General features: G+C 67.9%; 1 protein-coding gene and 1 long non-coding RNA gene across 3 annotated transcripts; both read right to left on the bottom strand.

Annotated features, from left to right (window-relative positions):
* Nucleotides 1-1,748: 1,748 nt before the first annotated feature.
* Nucleotides 1,749-2,971, bottom strand: LOC138845996 (uncharacterized). Its single transcript, XR_011383322.1, has 2 exons — nt 2,576-2,971; nt 1,749-2,537 (listed from the first exon to the last, which is right to left on the bottom strand). It is a non-coding gene; the product is annotated as an uncharacterized lncRNA (long non-coding RNA).
* A 253-nt stretch (nt 2,972-3,224) lies between these two features.
* On the bottom strand, nt 3,225-9,538 carry LGALS3BP (galectin 3 binding protein). Of its 2 annotated transcripts, none has more exons than XM_070060204.1 (6): nt 9,385-9,538; nt 8,091-8,163; nt 7,219-7,410; nt 6,253-6,384; nt 5,350-5,593; nt 3,225-4,874 (listed from the first exon to the last, which is right to left on the bottom strand). In XM_070060204.1, exons 2-6 carry the CDS (start codon nt 8,140-8,142, stop codon nt 3,752-3,754), a joined length of 1,743 nt encoding a protein of 580 aa, XP_069916305.1. In that variant the 5' UTR covers nt 8,143-8,163; nt 9,385-9,538; the 3' UTR covers nt 3,225-3,751. The 2 variants fall into 2 exon arrangements, with proteins under 2 accessions (XP_069916305.1, XP_069916304.1); XM_070060203.1 differs by having other exon boundaries at nt 9,389-9,502.
* Nucleotides 9,539-10,170: the final 632 nt, after the last annotated feature.

Raw genomic sequence — 10,170 nt, 5'->3', positions numbered from 1 at the left:
CCGGCTGCTCCACTTCCGATCCAGCTCCCTGCTGTGGCCTGGGAGAGTAGCAGAAGGTGGCCCAAGTGCTTGGGCCCCTGCACCTGCGTGGGAGACCTGGACTGAATTCCTGGCTCCTGGCTTCTGCCTGGCCCAGCCCTGGCCGTTGTGGCCATTTGGGGGAGTGGGCTGGCTCATGGAAGATCTCTCTGCCTCTCCCTCCTTCTCTGTAACTGTGCTTTTCAAATAAATAAATCATTAAAACCAAACAAAACCACATCACTGTGTGGGATGCACAGGTGTCCTCTGTGGAGCCCCTCCCCCAACAGAGGCGCTAACCACTCTACCACCCGCTCCCGCCAAGTCCACCCAGACCCGGAACATCAGCAAAGACGGGGGGGGGGGTTCCCCGTCCTTCTCTGGGGTCACATGGAGCTGTGTGGGGCCGTGCAAGTGCGGGTCACTCTGGGAGGGAGGCGGAGTGGGGAGTGGGGGTGTGGCGGACGAGCAGGGACTGCCCAGCGCAGGGCTGCTCTGCAAGCTGGTTACTTTTAAAAAGAATTATTTATATATTTGAAAGGCAGAGTGACAGAGAGGGAGGGAGGAGGGGGGGAGAGAGAGGGAGAGGGAGGGAGAGAGAGAGAGAGGGAGGGGGAGAGAGGGAGAGAGAGGGAGGAGGGAGGAGGGAGGGGGAGGAAGAGAGGGGGAGGGAGAGGGGAGGGAGAGGGGAGGGAGAGGGGGAGAGAGGGGGAGGGAGGGAGAGGGAGAGAGGGGGAGGGAGAGGGAGGGAGGGAGAGTGAGAGAGGGAGGGAGAGGGAGGCAGGGGGAGGGAGGGAGGGGGGAGACAGAGTCTTCGTCTGCTGGTTCACTCCCCAGGTGCCTGCAGCAGCCAGGGCTGGCCCAGGCCCGTGTCAGGGGCCAGGGGCTCCGTCCTGGTCTCTTGGGTGAGCGGCGGGGACGGCGGTGGGGACGCGAGTGCTGGAGCCTGGAGCCACGCGTGCTGCCTCCCAGCTGCCTTGGCAGGGAGAGGGATCAGAGCAAGGGCGGGACTCGAACCCAGGCACTGCACTTCGGGACGTGCAGTCCCCAGCAGCGGGGTCACCTGCTGGGCCACAAGGCTCCGTGGGCACGCGGGCCACAGAGTCCCGCCGTCAGCCGCGGGCTCTCCTCTGCCAGTGCCGGCCATGGCGACTCTTCCTCTGTGCGTCCCAACCTTCCTGTGTTGGGGGACCGGGCTGCGGGGGCCTTGAGCACGCGGTCCAGGAGGCAGGGGTGTCGAGGCGGCCTCAGCTTGAACCCGACCGCCCGCCCTGGGTACAGCAGTGCTCGCCGCCCGGCTCCGGCGATGGGGAACCGACACAGGTTCTTCACGGCAGCCCACGCCCACGCCCCGCCCGTGGATCCGTGCTGCCCCTGGGCTGTGCTGTGACCGCCACACCCCGGCTCCCGGAGACCCTGCCCGCCACGTGGTGGAACACTGCCCCCAAGCGACCAGCTCTGGGCTGGAGACCACCAGGGTGAGACCTGCAGGGGGCACAGGGCCCAGCCCGTCCAGCAGTCCCAGCAGAGACCCCCATCGGGCGCGGTCAGCACCCTGAGCTGTGTGCACAGCCGCCCCGCTGAGCCCGCCCACCGCCCGCCCACAGAGTCCTGGAGAGCCAGGCCCACCAAGCCCGCCCAGTGCCCGCCCCTGTAATCCTGGGGACCTGAACCCTGGTTGACTTAAGCCACCAGGTTGGGAGTGGTTTGATGCCTGGCAAAAGTAGTCATTTTTTTTTTCCCTTAAAGATTTATTTATGTTATTTGAAAGAGTTACAGAGACAGATCTTCCACCCACCAGTCCACTCCCCAGGGGGCCGGCGTTGGGGTGTAGCGGGTAGAGCTGTGGCCATGTGGGTGCTGATACAGTCCCGGCCCCACTTCTGGTCCAGCTCCCCGCTAATGCTCCCGGGAAAGCCGCGGGCCCCTGGTCCCACGCAGGAGACCCGGATGGGCTCCTGGCCCCAGTCTAGCTCAGCCTTGGCCTTCGGGGCCACTGGGGAGTGAACCAACGGATGGAGACCTCTCTCTCTCTGTCTCCCCCTCTGTCTCTCCCGCTCTCTCTCTCTGCGACTCTGTCAAAGCCTGCAAGTCAGACTTACTGATTACAGATAAAGGGACCCTTACCTAGCGGCCTCTAATGGAATGAACTGGAACTGGCTGAAGCTCTGGAAGGCCCTGGCCTGGGGCTGGCCATGACCTCCTGGCCAGCCCCCAGGCGCAGGGGCAGCAAGGCACACACAGCTGGCCTCATCCAGGCTCAGGACTTTGTCCAGAGCCGAGGGGAAGCGCTCTGCAGGGCCTGCTCCTGCTGAGGGTCAGCGCCCAGGGCGGACGCAGGGGACGCAGGGTGCGCAGGGGACGCAGGGGACGCCTGGACACACAGCAGAGTGACGGGCCGGGGGCGGGCATCTGGCCTGGCGGTTGAGATGCTGCTTGGGGCACACACACAACACACATACGTGTACACACAGACACACATGTACACACCCACACACCCCACATGGACACACACACACCTACACACATGTACACACCCACACACATACACACCTACACACATGTACACACCCACACACATGCACCCACACACGTACACACACCCCCATGGACACACACGTACACACCCACACACCCACACACACCCACATGGACACACGCGTACACACGTACACACCCACACACATGCACCCACACACGCACACACCCCCACATGGACACACACACACAGCACACCCGCACTCTGACACCTGGCTCCTGTCCCGCAGACCCCAGGAGCTGGATTCCTGCCACCCACATGGGGGACCTGGCCCAGCCCAGCTGCTGTGGGCTGTGGGGGTGCACCAGCAGTTGGAAGAGCTCCCCTCTTCCTCCCTCCCTCTCCCTCCCTTCCTCCCTCCTCTCTCTCCCTCCCTCCCTCTTTCCTCTCTCTCCCTCCCCTCTCCCTCCCTCCCTCCCCCTCCCTTCCTCCCTCCTCTCTCCCCTCCCTCCCCTCTTCCTCCCTCCCTCCTCTCTCTCCCTCTCCCCTCCCTCTCCCTCCCCCTCCCTCCCTCCTCTCTCTCCCTCTCCCCTCCCTCTCCCTCCCCCTCCCTTCCTCCCTCCTCTCCCTCTCCCCTCCCTCCCTCTCTCCTCTCTCCCTCTTCCTCCCCCTCCCCTCCCTAGAACTCTGCCTTTCTGATAAATCTTAAAAAAAAAAAAAAACAAGGTTAAGATGGTGAACTTGTGTCGTGTTTTTGTCACACAAACCCCTCCCTGGAGGGCTTGTGACCCCCTTCAGACCTCATGCCCAGCGGTTCTGGGAGCCCCGACCCTCAGCACAGCCCCCTGCCCAGCATACAGAGGGAGTGGGGGAGGGAGCCACCCCAGAGCCCAGACGCACCCAGGTCCCAGTCACCCGAGGCCGGGCTCAGACCTGGTGCGGGGGCCGGGTGGGCCGGGACCCCCAGCACGCAGGTCCCGCCCCCGCCCCCCATTGGCAGGCCTCGGCTGTGCGGGTCCCTAAGCTCCCGAGGACCTCCGGTGCGTGGAGCCGGCTGTCGGCCGCCTGCTGTCCACCCACAGCTGGACGTCTCCCTCTGAAGAGGAGCGCGTGGGAGGCCGGAAGGGCCAGCGGGCGGCAGGACACTTCCAGCACTTTCTGAGGCCGAGCGCGGGCACTGGGAGCACGGCGACCCCTGGTGGCTGCAGAGGGGAAGGCGGCCAGCAGAGGAGGGCGCGGCCACGCCCGCCCCGCCTAGAGCTGGCCGGTGGCGTTGGTCAGGTAGAAGGGGCGGATGACGGCCAGAAAGCTGCTAAAGGACCCCGCGGGGCAGGGGAAGGGGGAGACGCCCCTGGAGCTGTTGGTGCTCAGGGCGCTGGGGACGGCGGCCTTGGAGCCCCGGAAATCCACGACGTCGGCCACGAAGCGCCCCCCGCAGAGCATGAGCGCTTTGTTGTCGTAGCCGACGGTGGGGTCGGCGTAGCCGGACTCGGTGAGGCCCAGCACGGGCAGCTCGTCGGAGGAGCAGGACAGCCCGTAGTCCCAGCAGCGCTGCACGCTGGGGAGGTAGGCGAGCGACCAGGAGACCAGCCGGGCCCGGAAGAGGAAGCTGGGGTGCTGCGGGGTCTGGAAGGACCGGGAGGGGTACTGCCGGCTGCCGTAGGGTCTCCTGGACACGACGTAGCCCGGGAAGGACCTGCGCTCAGGCTGGTAGGACAGGCTCCGGTCCCAGGTGTTCCAGGAGCCGGCCGTCACCGAGGCGCTCCAGGTGGCGGAGGTGTAGATCCGAGGCGCGTAGGCGTCGTCGGTGAGGTTCAGGCCCCGGTACTGGGCCAGCAGCCGCAGGGGCACCGTGTGGAACTCCAGGGCCTGCAGGGTCTTGCTCCGGAACAGGGCCTCGTGGCTGCGGTACAGGGACAGGTTAAACTGCAGCTCGAACAGGTCCTCGGGCAGCAGCATGGGGAAGCGGATCTTGTCCACCAGGCCCGCCACGGCCCAGTGCGAGGCGCCCGCCTCCTGGCTCCACGCGTCCACGGCCTTCAGCAGGGCCAGCTCGCTGGACACGGCCAGCTCGCTCCTGGACAGCAGCGCCTGGAGCAGGCTCTCGGGGACGCTCGGCCAGGCCTCGGCCTGCGTCAGGGCCTCCAGGTTCCAGGCCAGGTACTGCACGCACAGCTCCCCCAGCACAGCGTCCTCCGTGGCCAGCGCGTAGGCGTACAGCTCCAGCGGGGCCCGGAAGGACGGGTCCTGGGGCAGGAGGGTGGCGAAGAGGCGGCCGCAGAAGGCCTGCAGCTGCACGGCCCCGTAGGCGGAGGCCAGCTTGTGGAAGCACTTGACCGACCCCAGGGACACCTCGATCCGTCGGGAGTACAAGTACCTGTTGGGGGGGGGGAGGCAGAGGTGAGGCTCTGGGCCCCGGCTCGCCGCCACTCCTGGGCACTGCCCTGCACATCGGGCAGCCCTCGGGAAACCCACTGGCTCATGGCGAGCACCGTCTGGAGGTCCCAGGGTGTCGGCCTACGGAGACGGGTGGGGACAGCCACCTCTATCACTTCCTCCCCCGTGACCGTGGGCGTCACCCCAGGCAGGTGTTCTGCGCCGGGAGCAGGCGCCCACTGTCCACGCTGTATCCACGCCCACAGAACATCTGGGGAGTTCCTGTAGTACCACGAGGTCGGGTTTCTTATACTGGGTTTCACGAAAATTCACACACGTGTGCGTGTGCGTGTGCGTGTGAGCGAGCACACAGATGCATGCAGGAAGCGACACACCTGTGAGAGTGCCGAGGCGGGTGCGTGTGCGTGTGTGTGTGCACACGCGTGTGTGTGCGCGGCTGTCACCCGCGCCCTCACCTGACGAAGGCTCTGACCACAGGCACGCACTCGGGGTCCACGGTCAAGGTGATGTTGCTGCCCGGCTCCGCCCACAGGGCCTGCGCCTCGGGGTTGGCGGTCAGGATCAGCGTGTGGGCACACAGGCGCTCCTCCTGCCCTGTCACCTGGAGGAACAGGTCGCAGCCCCGCTGGCTGTCGAAGATCTGACCCAGGGCATCTGAGAGCTCCCCGGAGAGGTCGAGGGTGTGCGTGCTTCTGGTTTCTGCAGGGGCCGAAGGAGGCGAGCGTGAGGGGGCGTGGCTGCCTCCCCCCACCCCCACCCTGCACCCAGCCAGAGCGTGAGGGGGGGACACGCCTGGGTGCACTCTGACCCCGGAAGACCCGACGTGGCTGCCTCCCCCCACCCCCACTCCGCACCCAGCCAGTGAGGGCAGCTGAGGCCCCGGCTGCCTCCTGCAGCTCTGTGTTGGGCCCTCTGCCCAGCTCTGCGCCCCCAGGCCCAGGCAGCAGCTGCGGGGGCGGGGGGCGGGGGGCGGGGGGCGGATTGGGTGGCGCCAACCTCCAAGCCCCACAGCCATCAGTCAATCAATCATCGGAACAGAGGGAGGAGCGAACCACGGCAGACCTTTGCCCGGGGCTCACGCATGCAGAGCCGCGGGGGGCCAATCAGAGCGGGGGTGGGGGGCCTGGGGGGCATCGCTGGCTGTCCTGGCCTCTGCGCCCCGGGAAACGGACAGGCCCCAGTGCTGACCCAGCAAGTGCGAGAGCTGTCGTGGTCTCAGACCGCGAGCTGACGCCACCGTCAGCCGTCGTGGCGTCCGGGAGGGACTGTGGAGCAGGTGCGGTTCCCAACCGCCCGGCCCCTCGTGGGCTGTGGGTGGGCAGCACCCCGGGGCCCCGGGCTGGAGGGCGCACACGCACCGTTGGTGCAGACCACGCCCGCGTCCTGCGCGTGCCTGCAGTTGCTCTTCAGCCAGCCCAGGGACCTGCATTCTGCCAGCGAGGACTCCGTCCCTGTGCACACGACCTCGTCCAGCATCACGGGGCCTGTTCCTGTCGGCGCAGCAAAGTGGACAGGGCCGGGGCGTGAGCAGGCGCCGGGCCCGTGGCCGGGGCGGCAGCTGCTTGTCAACGCAGCCCGTGCAGGCAGCAGCGATGGCTCGGGCTACGCACACGGAAGCCTGGATTGTCTCCTGGCCTCCGGCTCCAGCCCTGGCCCAGAGATTTCGGGCATTTGGGGACGGAACCAGCAAACGGGAGCTCCCTCTGTCGCTCACTTGAAAAAATGCTCAAGTATTATTTATTTGAGATGGAGAAACCTCCCGTTCGTTCCCCAAATGGCAGCAACAGCCGGGACTGGGCCAGGCCGAAGGGCCAGGAGCGCCCACTGCGTCTCCCACAGGGTGGCAGGAACCTGGGTACGTGGGCCGTCACCTGCTGCAAGCTGGACTGGACGGGGGCGGGGCGGCACTCGGGCTGGGATGCAGCTTGATCCACGGACCCACACACCTGCCCTGGAGGAGACTTTTCAGAAAACGGGGGGCTGGTTTTTGGGGTTCCCGCGCCTCTGCAGCGTGCGTCCCCTGTATGCAGGCCTCGGACCGGGCTATTCCACGGTGCCGGTCCAGCGTGGGTTTGGATCTCTTACGGCCAACACCTGGGCTTGGCTCACGCTGTGGGCCCCGCCGCTGCGAATTTGGGTTTTTCCCCTTTTTTTCCAGACTCAGTCAGCGGGGAGCGGGCACTTCCTGCCCACAGATTCTCCTCGGGAGGGAACGGTTCAGGATCAGGCCCAGAGGGGACTGGCCCAGCACGGAGCGGCCAGAGGGAACAGGCCCAGAGGCCTTGCAGCGGGCCTGTCTCAGTGCTGGGCATGGGCAGCCCCACCTGGCCCGAAGGCGGCTCTGCCCAGAGCCTCGGTGGCATTCTGGAACCCCAGGGCCCGGCAGACGACGCTGGCGTCCGTCAGGTCCCAGAGGTTGTCGCACACGGTCCCCCACTGGCCCCTGTAGAAGATCTCCACGCGGCCCTCGTTGGCTGCGTCCCCGTTGGCCAGCCGCATGTCCCCGTCCTTCTCGCCTGCGGAGAGGGCAAAGGTCAGCTGGACGCGGCGCCCACCCAGCAGCGCGGCGGTTGTAAGGGCTTCCCCGGTCAGGCTGGCCGGTCCCTCACGTCAAAGCGCCCTCCACCCTGGCTGGGTGACACCCGTGCAGACCCCGCCCCCAGCCCGCGAGGCTGACTTGTCTCCCTGGTCCGCGTGGCCGGAGCTGAGGACAGGGACAGGGACACGGACGAGGAACCGGTGCTCTCCAGCACTGGACAAGAGGGGCAGGACCCCAGAGAGGACTGGGTGGGGGCCCTCGAGGGCAGCCGAGCAGGGGCGTCCATGGGCTCCAGGACTGGCGAGGGGGAGGGGGAGGGAGGTGTCCAGGACCCTTGGAGGCCTGGCCTGTGTCCAGAGGCTGCTGGCCTCACGACCACCCCCGCCACCGGCCTATGTGCTTGCCCCCATCCCCACTGGGGACAGAGTTCCTGGGTCCCCTCCCCATCCCCCCAAAGCCAGAACCCGGGGTCCCCGGAAGACACAAGCCACCCTCATTGGGTACCGCCTGGCTTGAGGCAGGAGAGACCTGGCCAGCACCTCCCAGCTCTCCGGAGGAGGGGCCCACCCCGACCCCAACCCCGACCCTGACCCCGCGGGGCAGGGCGGCAGCAGGCGCGTGGACTTCGGCCCTGGGCACCTCCCGGGCTCAGCTCACCTCGAGTCCCGGCGAGCAGCAGCCACACCCAGAAGAGCCGTGGGGGGGCCATGGCCTCCCTGGAGCCCTGACCCTGCAGCAGAAGGAAGCGGCGTGAGCCCGCACCCCGACCCGTCCTCCACTCCGCTGCGGGGCACACAGGGACCCCCTCCCGCAACCCCCCCCCGAGATCTCCCCATGATGAACAAGAAGGCGACCTGTGCCATGGATGCCTGGGGGGGGCTGTGCCTGGGCTGCAGGCAGAGTGAGCCTGGGCCAGAGGCAGGGGCGAGGGAGGGGGAGGCGCAGCCGGGGGCCCAGGGCGCGGCAGAGCCCCAGAGGCACCCAAGGCGGGCAGAGGGGAAGGGAGGTGAGAGGCAGGGCAGGGGCTCCGACAGGAGTGAAATCCGGGCCCCAGAGAGGCTGGGCTCGGGTCGGGGAGGAGGGGGAGGGAGTCCCTGCCTGGCGGGTTCTCCCTGCAGCTCCGTGGGAGACGGGCGTGTCTGAGAGCCCCTTGGGGGGAGGCCAGAGGGGGACGACGTGGACTTCGGCTCCGGTCCCCAGGACACACAGGCTGGGAGAGGCCGTGGGGTCCTCCCCAGGGCACCTCCCACCCCCGTCCCCGCCCGCCCTGCTGCCCCCGGCAGAGCCAGCGTTTGCTTCTCTGGGACACCCGCGGTGGCCACTAGCAGCACTGGCTACAAGCGGGGGCCTGGACACCCGCCAGGCAGGCCCGGCTCCTCACTGCTGCGCGAGCGCTGGGACCCAGTGCAGCAGTCTGTGGGGGGCCCGGCGTGGCTGCCCGCACTACGTGGTCACCCAGGGCCCCTCGCACAGTAGCTGTCCTGGCCCCAACGACCGTGCAGGGGCTGCTGTCCAGGGAAGCCAAGGGCTCCGCGCGCCCTTCACGGGCAGGAGGGCCAGGGCCACCTGCTGTCCCTGCCCCACTTCCCAGGGAGCTGCAGGGCCGGCTTTGTTCCCTTGGGGACAGGAAGTCAGGGCCCCGGACATGGGGGCCACGCGAGGCCCTGGCACGTGGCCGCCGCCCTCCGTGCGGTGCTGTCGTGCAGGTGAGAACAAGGCCTTGGGGCCAGGCCCGGGCGGGGACGCGCAGGCCCAAGACAGGGCTGAGGGCTCAACGCTGGCCCCTCCTGCCTCGGCCGGGTCCCTGTGCAGGGAACAACCACACACAGAGGCCCTGCGGGCCCAGGCGCGGCGGGGGTGGTCCCTGGACTCGGGAGCCCGGGGCGCCCTGCTCCAGGCCCGGTGCCTGCAGTGTGGCCCACGCTGGCTGCCTGCGTAGACAGGGGCTTACCTGCCTGGCACAGGTGGCTGTGCGGGAGGCTCCCGCCTCTGCTGGAGGCCCAGCCTGCAGTGTGGAGGGGCGGCCCCAGGAAGTGCTCCAGGGAACAGGGACGACTTTCGATTCCCACAAACCACCTGACTGCAGCCTCCGCTGGGGTTGGCTGCAGCTCTGCTGGCCAGGCCCCCTCTTCCTTCCTGCTCTGGCTGTGGGGGTGGGGATGGCAGCCACCCAAGTTCTGACAACAAGACCTACAGCGAGGGGCAGGACCACAACACGAAGGCCAGCCTGGGACAGCGGAGCAGAGGCCCTGGGGCAGACGGCAGCGCTGTGTCCTGGCAGGGTTGGGCCCAGCACGTTGCTGGCTGGGTGGGCAGCCCACACCCCGCCAGGCTGCAGGGCACTGACCCCCGCAGGCAGTCGGGCAGGGGGCCCTGAGCCCTGGGAGACCAGGAAAGCGGCCGGCACGTGGCTGAGCTGGAGCTGCCCCAGTACCTGACACCAGGGCCTGGCCTTGTCCACGCTGGGCTGACCACCCACACTGCAGAGCGGTCACTCCCCTAACGGGAACACGAATGGCCCCGCCCAGCACACACCACCCCCCCCCGCCTCCATCCCCAGCTGCGAGGTCCCAGGGCGCCCTTGGCCGCAGGGATGGTGTCGGGGAGGGCTGTGCGCCCAGACAGCCCAGCGGGAGCAGCGTCCTCTCAGGGGATGGCGCCCTGAGCCACCACGCTGGGTGTGAGGTCCTGGGCCCAGCGGCCCAGTGACCCGATCAACATCACCTCTGGTTTCTTT

This window comes from Oryctolagus cuniculus, chromosome 17 (assembly GCF_964237555.1).
Source record: "Oryctolagus cuniculus chromosome 17, mOryCun1.1, whole genome shotgun sequence".
In the NCBI taxonomy this organism is placed as follows: Eukaryota; Metazoa; Chordata; class Mammalia; order Lagomorpha; family Leporidae; genus Oryctolagus; species Oryctolagus cuniculus.
This window is presented reverse-complemented; position numbering and strand designations above follow the sequence as displayed.